The following is a 10840-nucleotide window of genomic DNA, read 5'->3' as shown; positions in this document are numbered from 1 at the left end:
TCTTGAAGGGTGCCAATACTTACATGGAAGCGTGTGAATACTTGCATATACTCAGTGTAGTCTACAGTTAGTGTGTGTGTGTGTGTGTGTGTGTGTGTGTGTGTGTGTGTGTGTGCACGCTGCTAATGTTTCTGTGCCTTGTGTGCAGCTGCGGGACAATGAGATCACACCACGAGACACCACCATGACCTTCACCTGCTTTGTCTTCTTCGATATGTTCAACGCTCTCAGCTCTCGCTCACAGGTGTGTAACTCCCTCCAGGATTTTGCTATAGCAGAAACGAACGCGGAATCAAGGAGGCGCCACGATATATTCCGGAGCTTCCGATGTTTCTGAATCACCCCAGATTTTCCGCAGATTTGGGCGGCGGCGCGCGTTCTGCCGAAGCCCTCTCCGATTCACAGCTGAACCGTCTCATTTACCAACAAACATCCCCGCGAAAGAGCGCGCAGAACTGTGTCGTGCGATTCAAGAAGTTTCCCACAAAATTATTATTATTATTATTATTATTATTATTTTAATCCGCAGCAAAATCGAGCATTTTTGGCCGCAACGATCACAAGAAGCTCCACGAACCCCTGCACGGACTGGATTACGCATCCACGCGGAATTGACGTTAAAGTTACACAGTAGTTGCGCAGTTACGTTGAAGATAAAGTTACATTTTCACATTAGAATTACAGTGTTTATGAAGTTACACTGTTACATTAGCTGCTTATTTAGATGAAAGTGACAGGAAAGTTTCATAGTTCTGTTAAAGTTGGACAGTGAAGCACAGTCACAGAGCTGCGCTGCATGCGTGACACTCACAGAGCAGATCATTAGCCTCGTGGCATCGTAACGTTACTGCACCCGTGTAGCTACAGGTATAGAGGCTGCATTAATCCAGTTACAGCTTTAAACTACAATGACATCAGATACCCGAGTCACGGAGTTAGATTAAAGTCACGTTAAAATGACATTAAAATTATACAAATTTACATTAAAGTTACAAATTAAAGGAGTTACATTAATCATGCAGTTGGATAAAATTTTGCATTAAATTTGCATTTCTCTCTCTCTCTCTCTCTCTCTCTCTCTCTCTCTCTCTCTCTCTCTCTCACTTGCTCGCTCTCTCTCTCTCTCTCTTGTTCGCTCACTTGCTCGCTCGCTCGCTCTCTCTCTCTCTCTCTCTCTCTCTCTCTCTCTCTCTCTCTCTCTCTCTCTCAGACCCGTATGGTACATGAGATCGGGTTGTGTAGTAACAAGACGTTCTGCTTTGCTGTACTCGCCTCCATCATGGGCCAGCTGCTGGTCATCTACTTCCCTCCACTGCAGAAAGTCTTTCAGACCGAGAGCCTCAGCATTCTGGGTAACACACCACACGCCGGCCTCGTCCCGACCCGCTGTGCTCGGCTCTCAGTTCCCTCTGAAGTGCATGGTTTCTCGATTAGCAATAACAATGATCTATTTTATTTTGTAGTCACTTTATTTTCCACGCACAAACTAGTATATTTAGTATATTACACATCTGATGTTTCTCGAACATCTCGGCCGTCCTTCAGAACAGTACAGTTCCCTTCTCGTGCACGTTTTCTGCACAAACCGAGCTGAAAGAAGTGTAATTTGACCCCCCCTGTCCGTCTGCAGATCTGCTCTTCCTGGTGTGCCTGACCTCCTCCGTGTGCTTCGTGTCCGAACTCATAAAGATGCTGGAGAGGTGGAGAGGAGGAGGAGAAAAAGCAGAAAAAGAGGAGTGCAACTCTTTCCATGACGTATGACGAACATTGCATCTCTGAGAGGAGCGGACGGCGTCGTCTTGTGGCGGGGGCGGGTTTTATGAGGGATTTTTTGGGGGGGCGGTCTTTTGAAGGGGTTTGAGGGGGGGTTTGGGTTTATCGGATTTGCACTGGCTCGTCCACGTCTAGGACGTCATCACGGAGCAGAAGGAGAGGTTGAAGGTCATCCTTTCTCGGGTTGGTTTCTCTGAGTTCACGGAGTGGAAGTGAGCGCTGAGGGAGAGCCGAACCCCGTCCTGGACCTCGGTGTGCTGCTTTAAGACTCCACTATGACACTATGAAGCGTATTAATCAGACGCTCCTGGTTATATACGCCTCCAAGTTTAAAAAAAAATTCCTCTCTTTCTCGTTCTCTCAATCTCTCTCTCTCTCTCTCTCTTTCTCGTTCTCTCAATCTCTCTTTCTTTCTTTCTGTCTCTCTCTCTCTCTCTCTCTCTCTCTCTCAGATCCCTGAACTGTTGCTGGTTGTAGTTTTGTGGAACAATTCGGCTAACGCCTCTTCGCATCCTGGCAACTCGAGCTTGAATAAACGTGTCAGCTAGGCATGTGCCAGTAATTGGTTTTAGGATTTAGTTTTCCTTCAAAGTCTCTTCAAAATGTGGTCCCCTCAGGCCTCAGGCCGCCGCCGGAACCGGTACGTAAACGCATTAATATCGTAAACCGTGATGAGTTACGCCGCCGCGGGGGTGTGACCGTAATATGGGCACATGCCTAGTGTCAGCGTCTGAAAGAGAAACAAATCCCACCGCGCCAACCAAGAGCCACACGATAGTTTCTTTATTATAATATTCCTATATACATATCTCTATAGAGAGCGAATCTGACGCCGCTGACCACTGTTATTATTTAAAATGGTTGAAATGACGCTTTACACACACACACCGGGCGATTAGACAACGCTGTACGCGTTATTGATGCACTGTTAGACAGCGGCAGGTGAAGGCGTGGTCAGCACGGACATGATGAATGATTTCACAGTTTTTGGGAAACGCGGAACACTTAAAGCACTATGTTGTAAACGTTATTCGCCAAAATGGAATCCGCGCTGGACGTTTCCTTCACGTTTCTCGGGCGTAGCGGGTCGGAGCCGACGTGTCCGCGTCGTCAGTAGCCGCTTCATTAGAATGATGTAATGTCTGTCGCAACCGAAACCTTTTCCGTGATGTGGTTTAAGACGTCCTCGTTAACCTCAGGAAAAAAAAGGATTCTAAAATGACGTCTTATTATTATTATTATTATTATTATTATTATTATTATTATTATTCGCCGTTTGATATTATTTTGAACACTGGACGGTTACGGAGGAATACTACCGGACAACAGAGTCACTTTCTGTGACTTAGCAGTTTGGTATGACTCCTCCCCCCCTCATTGGCCCCGCCTCCAAAAACTGCAATCGAGGTGGAATTGATGTCTGAACGTGAACGCGTGTGAACGTCACAGAGCGAGGAGGAAGATACTTTCGGTGAGCTAGACGTCCGTTACCGTTACGGTTCTCTACGTTACAGGGGAACAGCACCGTGTACGCGACGACATCTGGGGAAAAACGCAGGGGTTTTTTTCAGATCTTCTCGCAGTTCCTGTAGATCAGAAGCTCTTGACGTTTCCTGTAGCGGTTGGCCGTGTGCAGTACTGTAGAGTTTACGTGTAGGTGAGGATCGTATTCCAAGCCTTTTATTGCTGTTGACAATATTATCAGTAATGTATTTAAAAACGGTTACATTATTATTATTATTATTATTATTATTATTATTATTATTATTATTATTTAACAGAACAAAACCAAATAGCGGAAATAGAAAAAGTTAATTAAATACAATAAATGCCAAACGATATAAAAACATTTTTTTGCAAATTACGTGGCTACCATTACTGAACCCACGGCAATAATAATAATAATAATAATAATAATAATAATGATGATGATGATGATGATGATGATGATGCTGATGCTGATGTTTGGGCTGCACATGGCTCTGTTTGGTGTAAGGGATTTTCGGCGATGCCTAGCTGACCGCAGTGAGCCGACACTCCCCAGCTCCACACGCCTTTCTTCATATTGAGGAACGATACACTGAAGTTTTGCAGTCCGCTGCGTGGTTATTTCTTTCCTCTTTACTGCAGCGTTTGTTTAAACGGCCGCTTTGTTCTTATGCTCCAGTCACTGAAGAACACGAGTGAGTTTTGTTTTGTCGGGTCGGTGTGTATGTACGCCGTTTCCCCCGAGGGTGAACGGGTCACAAGCTGAGGTGGAATTTGTGGGTTATTAATGATTTTTTTTTTGTTGTTTTTCTTTCTTTTTTTTTCTTCCTTTTTTAAAAAATAAATATTGTATTTAATTTATTTTCAGTCATGCACAGTTGCAGTTCATGGTCCGTGATGGCTGTTTCAGAACGTGATTGTACATTAAAATTTCTACAAATCTTTAACAGAAGCTTGGCGTGCGTTTGGTCCAGGTTTGTTCGACTGGAACGTGGAGGTTTTTTTTGTTTTTCTTTTTCTCTCTGAATAGAATTTTTACTGGTTTCTTGATATATAATCTATAATTTCATTTATGAACCACGATGCACATCGAAAAACCCCTGAACCTCATTTAATGAGTGCGTTCACTTTAAAATGGAAAAAAAAAACCCCAACGTTTTTTACTCGGAAAGTTTGCTTTGCCCTGCAGGCCGTAGCGAGCGAACGGCCTCCAAATAACATGGAGGAATTACAGCAATAATACCTTTTTTAAAAAAAAAAACAAAAATAATTGTTGTTGTTGTTGTTGTTGTTGTTGTTGTTATTATTTTTAACTCACCGAGGGTCACGGCACCAACATACCGAGCAGCAGGTAAGTCTGGAGACATGACTGAATCCCAGAGATGTGTTTATTACATGTTTGCCGGCGATCAGTACCACTTTATGCTCATTCATTTATCTGTTACTGTGCACCAGATGGACAAGAACGTGTCTTATTAACTTGAAGAGCGAGCCCAGAGAGCGAGAATAGCGCGCGAGTGTTTATAGCTGCTATAACGTAAGTGAGAACGGGAACTTTACTCGTTTTGCAGATTCTTCCGTTTAACGTTGAAACGTAACTGTAAATAGCTGAAAAAGTACGACCAGACTTTAAAAGATAAATAAATGGATAGGAATTGTAATGTCTGGCAGATTCTGGTGTAGAAAAGTCGGCGAGCTTACAAGAACGTCGTGTTGTAAAGTTTCGGTTGAACGACGCGAGTACAAAGACGTGAGGTAGTCGAGTTAAATGAGATTTTATTGGTGCAAGCTGTTAACGCTGGGCATAAAAACCATCACTACTGCAGTTACAAAATATCTCCCCAATACTCCGCTAAACAATAATAATTCCTCCTGCCTGAAGACCAGGGAAGATCCTTGACAGCGTCTTGTTAAGCCCAAAGATCGTGTTTCAGAAGTTCACATTGGAATAAAATCTGATAGAATTATTAAAAACCAAAACATTTCCCCTCCACGCACATTAGTGCAAGTCTCCGATTATTCTGTAAACACGGAGAATGAAAAAGACTTTTACAATAATCGATGTTCCTGAGAAGAACATCGTCGTCGTCTTCTTTTACTTCTTCTCCTTCCTCACCATGCACTGATCTTCATCCTTGTCCTTGTCCATCAGATGTTTAAACTCCTCGCTCAGTTCCTCCCCCGGCCACGTCCTAGTCCTGATCGTCGTGACGGACTCGTCGTCCAGCTCGCGCTCCACTGCGGCCTGCAGGTTCTGGTAAAGCCTGATGGCGACGGGGGCTCCGGCGAGAAGAGACTCGGGTGTGAGGCCTCTTTTCAGCTCATGGGTGACACCGTGCACCAAAGAGCCGCAGTACAACCTGATAAAAAAAAATCAAATAAATGCATCTACAGAACACACACACGGCAAACTATACGACGATAACACGCAGGGCAAGTTCAGCACACGGGCTGAACAAATACACATGCCGGCGTCACTGGTGTAACCTGAAGTGCAGCTCTGATTCATTTTCATTCAATTCACATCGTTTGCAAAATGATTCTTTCCATTTACACCTGACTCCGGGATGGGGTTTTTTTTCTTTGTTTGTTTCTGAATTATAGAAGTGGGTAAGACTTCATGACCTCCACCCTGGAGGAATGACTAAGAACCGCGAGTATAACCTTTAGCACAGAATAAGGGCAAAGACGTGGCAGGTTCAAGTGATTCAGAGTCATGTTCAAGTGATTCAGAGTCATGTTTCAGCAGTGGTGTTCAAAGGGGGGGCGTGGGGGAGCCTCAACAATTTGGTGTGAAAAATAAATTCTCACTCAGACAACCACACACACACACACACACACACACACACACACACACACACACACACACACACACAAGCAGTTCCTAATGTAATGTATTGTAATGTAAAGATGTAATTATTAATAAAAAAATGCGGATATATTCAGAAGTCTGTATTTTTAATGTGTTTTAAAGACATCTTGCAAAAGGGGGGCCTCGGTCAAATGTTAATGCCGTTTGGGGGGCCTTGCTCTGGGAAAGTTTGGGAACCCCTGAGTTAGAGTGTCGTGGAAAAGTTCCTGAATTTTAATTTAAAAAATTGAACTTTCTAGATTCATTACACATAAAGTGAACCGTTTCAAGCCTTCTTGTTGTTTGAATCTTGATGATTACGGCTTACGGCTCATGGAAATCAAAAATCCAGTAGCTCTAATGTTTTGAGCTGCACCCGGGGAGGGTGAAGGCCTCACACCGAGTCCCACACTTGGCACATACATGAGCTCACAGTCACCCACGATTGGCTAGTCTAACTGTGATTGACAAGAGAAACATAGTATGCCCCGCCCACCCAGACAGCACGGCCGATTTAGATATAGCATCGTCGGAATTCAAACTCGCGGTCTTTTCCCTGCAACACAAAAGCTGGTATTTGCACACGAGGTACCTGAGAATAAGTGTGTGTAGAAGTAAGAAGTGAGTGTACCATGCTAACTCCGGCTCAGGGACGGGATGATTCAGTAGCTGGTTCAGATTGAAGCTGTCATTCAGACAGGACTGCCACTGACAGTAAGCGTGAGCCTGCTCCAGGTCCAAAAACTTCTGACCTGTACGTTCCTGCAGCTTTTTAAACCTCGAAATCACTGGTGCAATCTCTGCAAAGCAGGAAACAACAACAGCAGGAACCCCATGACTCACATCTTCAAATACTGCCAGTAACTCTTCATTGGTTCCAGTCTTTGGGGTTCAGTCTTTAGGGTTCTGGGTCGGGTCGGTCCAGTCTTTGGGGCTCTGGCTCGGGTCGGTTCAGTCTTTAGGGTTCTGGCTCGGGTCGGTTCATTCTTTGGGGCTCTGGCTCGGGTCGGTTCAGTCTTTAGGGTTCTGGTTCGGGTCGGTTCAGTCTTTAGGGTTCTGGCTCGGGTCGGTTCAGTCTTTAGGGTTCTGGGTCGGTTCAGTCTTTGGGGTTCTGGGTCGGGTCGGTTCAGTCTTTAGGGTTCTGGCTCGGGTCGGTTCAGTCTTTGGGGCTCTGGCTCGGGTCGCGTCAGTCTTTAGGGTTCTGGCTCGGGTCGGTTCAGTCTTTGGAGCTCTGGCTCGGGTCGGTCCAGTCTTTGGGGCTCTGGCTCGGGTCGGTCCAGTCTTTGGGGCTCTGGCTCGGGTCGGTCCAGTCTTTGGGGCTCTGGCTCGGGTCGGTTCAGTCTTTGGGGCTCTGGCTAAGGTCGGTTCAGTCTTTAGGGTTCTGGCTCGGTTCAGTCTTTGGGGTTCTGGCTCGGGTCGGTCCAGTCTTTGGGGCTCTGGCTAAGGTCGGTTCAGTCTTTAGGGTTCTGGGTCGGTTCAGTCTTTGGGGTTCTGGCTCGGGTCGGTCCAGTCTTTGGGGTTCTGGCTCGGGTCGGTTCAGTCTTTGGGGTTCTGGCTCGGGTCGGTCCAGTCTTTGGGGTTCTGGCTCGGGTCGGTTCAGTCTTTGGGGTTCTGGCTCGGGTCGGTTCAGTCTTTGGGGCTCTGGCTCAGGTCGGTTCAGTCTTTAGGGTTCTGGGTCGGTTCAGTCTTTGGGGTTCTGGCTCGGGTCGGTCCAGTCTTTGGGGCTCTGGCTAAGGTCGGTTCAGTCTTTAGGGTTCTGGCTCGGGTCGGTTCAGTCTTGGTTAGACCCACAGTTTGGAGATTATGTTAACGTTAATGCATGTTACATATTGCTTTTTGTCTGTTTTTGTCACACGCGTCTTCTTACCTTCCTCAGTCTGTTCTTCTCTGCACAGGTGTGTGTAGACCAGGCCAGTCAGTAAAGCCCAGAGCATTTCTGCTCTCGGCTCAGGTTTCGCGTGTTTTAGCCAGAAACACGTGACGTACACGGCTAGCTGCAGACCTTCAGGGACATGGAAGGAATCGGCGACCGGAGACACACCAAGAGCCTCCAACACGACCTGCAGACGCCAGTGCTGCGGCACCTGGAACAGAATCGTCACGCGCTCTCGTCATGACACGTTTTCTTGTAGTAACGAGACGCTTTTCACTTAACAACATGTTTTACTGAAGTAGTAGATATTTTCCTTGTAATATCAACATCTTTTTCTCAGAACCACTAGATATTTTTCTTGCAATAACAAGATTATTGTCTTATAGTAACAGGATGTTTTACTCATGATAACAAGACTCTTTGGAATTTACTGTAAAAACGTTTTATAAATCTACATTTAGTTAAAAATGGCATATTTTGACCCAAAGGAAAGGCTTAGCTCGGTGGTGAGTGATGGACTAAACATTTCGATTACAGTAAAGCAGAGATAAATCCACATCTCTACCTCCCACAGCGAGTCCAGGTGAAGGTGTGTTACTACACGTGTCGGTAGAACAGCTGGAACCATGGTGCTGCTCAGCGTTATTTCCTGCCTGTCGTATTCCTCCACGTAGTATTGCTGGTTCTCTCCAGAAGACGTGCCGCGTTTACCGTCTTTCTTCTTCCTGGTACACAGCAGTACGCCGTACATCACCTGTCGTATCGGCCGAGACGTCTCGCTGCTGCTGCTCAGTCCAAAATCCTCCACCTGGATGTTCATCATGAGCCTCTGCAGTGTCAGGACGTCAATGACGGAGAAGGCCAGCTTGCCTTCTGCCAGAGGTTTCAGACTCCAGTCCGGCAGGTTCTGTAAAGGGCCTGGAAGCTTGATCTGAGGTTCTCCGCTTATGAAGAACTGGGCAATGGAGCTGGGATTGAGTCTGTACTCTGCCATTCCCTGATGTATTGTGTTTCCAATGCTGGCTGATTTCATGTTCTTCCCCAGGGGGCTCAGGAGACCAGCGATGGCTTGCTCTGGGTTGGGGAAGCGTGATAACCACACGAGTAAGCCATCGATCTGGGCGATTCTTCCAGGTCTGGTTGAGAACCTTGAGAAGTTTGGAAACGCTCTCCTGTCCAGTTTGGTGTAGTCATTGCCCAGGATGGTGGCAAAAAGGTGAAGATTATATTTATTCATGCTATTAAAAGCAGTACGCAGATTTTGAACATGGTATGACTTGGCAGGGATGAATTTTTTTTCATCCTTTCTCATCAGACTCACTTCCGTCCACTGGAAATGATTGAGGGGCAAAAATCCGCCCCGGTTGCCGAAGATGTAGAAATCGCTGTCGTTGGACAGAACAGGACACGCCCACTCGTTGGCCAATGCGGCTGCTTCCCAATCCGCTTCTGCCAGACACTGAATAAAGGGAATCTCAAGTTTCTGGAGGATCTGCTTGAACACATTTTTGGTGAGAATGGGTAAAACGTCTCCTGAATGGCCCCTGGACAAGGCATCGGCTTTTGTGATTTTGTCTTGGCGATTTTTCTTCAGGGTGTCAAATTTTTTGTCACTGACGTCGGTCCCCCCATCGAGCACCACGTAGGGCTCAATATCACAGAGTCTGAGATTTTTAAAAAACAGTGTAACTATTTTCTCAAAGTCTTCATAAGCCCCGCCGTGTGCTTGGTCCAGGTGAGACTTGAAGTAAAGAAGGTAATACAAGTTGCATCCATCGATGACGAGTTTGCTTTCTCTAAAGAAGCTGGTCTTCAGAAAATCACTGTTGCTCTCGATGTAGCCGTGAAGTCCACGAACCCCCATAGTGAGTAAAATCTGATCCTGGAAATGACAGCAACAGGGAAAATATACTGTATGTACATATACAAACAGATTACTGCAATCATCCTGTATGATATTAAGACTAGAAGATTAGTAGATAAACTTACCTGTTCGCCTTGCTTAAAGAAACTATCTTTAACGCCTTCCAGTCAGCAACATCAAGTGTGAATAACGTCCTGATCTGCTGCTTCTGGATTATAATCTCCGGCTGTGTCCCAAACCGCACACGGCCCCTTCTGAACAGTGTGTCTGAGCGGATCTCATGCAGGAGTGTAGTTTAACATTACACCCAGTAGACTAGTATGTGATTTGAGACACAGCCCAGACGATGACTTGAAGTCTTCACACCCAAACAAATAAATAAAGCCGCAGCTGATTTACTGAGAATCGAAACTCAACTGAGCTGAGAGATGAAACCTATTGAGCAATAAAAAAAAAACAAAAAAACAAGCATTTTAATCACGTTTATCACCCTCGTGTACACGTGATGTTATGGACATGTTAATGCATGTAATGTAACATGGTGTTTTAATATTAGGTCATCTATTTTGAAAGTATTTTTAATTTTGTTTCATGCTAACGCTTACTGGTGGTAATATTGAAATATATATATATGGATCTAGTGCTGAAATAAATAAATGAACAAATAACATCTATACATAAAATGATAAATACTGTCTATAAGTTGTATACTAGCCTTTATAGCACCACGGTGCCTTTAGTAGAGCTCAATATTTTCGTTAGACTTTTTGTTATTTGATGATTCGATTGTTTTTTTTTTTTTGTTTTTTTTTTAAATATTATAAAGTTTTAAAAAGTTCTTAAAATAGCGCGATCTACGCAGATCCTTAAATTATTCAGATACACCTGGTATATATCTTACTGCAAACATCAGTCCCAAAAAGTATATTCTTAACGGAATCATCAAGAATATTGTGAGAGTATTAAAGAAAAAGTTGTGGGTCATGACGGG

The 10840-nt window shown here is 44.9% G+C and overlaps 2 protein-coding genes across 4 annotated transcripts in view; one reads left to right on the top strand and one right to left on the bottom strand.

Moving 5' to 3' along the window:
• Nucleotides 1-4213, top strand: part of atp2c1 (ATPase secretory pathway Ca2+ transporting 1) — a 29937-nt gene extending 25724 nt beyond the window's left edge. For all 3 annotated transcript variants that reach the window (XM_053674800.1, XM_053674801.1, XM_053674802.1), the window contains 3 exons: nucleotides 149-244; nucleotides 1211-1352; nucleotides 1631-4213. In XM_053674800.1, coding sequence (XP_053530775.1) covers nucleotides 149-244; nucleotides 1211-1352; nucleotides 1631-1761 — 369 coding nt within the window. In that variant the 3' untranslated portion in view covers nucleotides 1762-4213. The remainder of the gene's footprint in view (nucleotides 1-148; nucleotides 245-1210; nucleotides 1353-1630) is intronic.
• An 807-nt stretch (nucleotides 4214-5020) lies between these two features.
• Nucleotides 5021-10205, bottom strand: aste1a (asteroid homolog 1a). Its single transcript, XM_017452956.3, has 5 exons — nucleotides 9975-10205; nucleotides 8551-9867; nucleotides 7980-8196; nucleotides 6744-6912; nucleotides 5021-5621 (listed from the first exon to the last, which is right to left on the bottom strand). Exons 2-5 carry the CDS (start codon nucleotides 9847-9849, stop codon nucleotides 5357-5359), a joined length of 1950 nt encoding a protein of 649 aa, XP_017308445.1. The 5' UTR covers nucleotides 9850-9867; nucleotides 9975-10205; the 3' UTR covers nucleotides 5021-5356.
• Nucleotides 10206-10840: the final 635 nt, after the last annotated feature.

Source organism: Ictalurus punctatus, chromosome 23 (assembly GCF_001660625.3).
Source record: "Ictalurus punctatus breed USDA103 chromosome 23, Coco_2.0, whole genome shotgun sequence".
NCBI classification, from domain to species: domain Eukaryota; kingdom Metazoa; phylum Chordata; class Actinopteri; order Siluriformes; family Ictaluridae; genus Ictalurus; species Ictalurus punctatus.
This window is presented reverse-complemented; position numbering and strand designations above follow the sequence as displayed.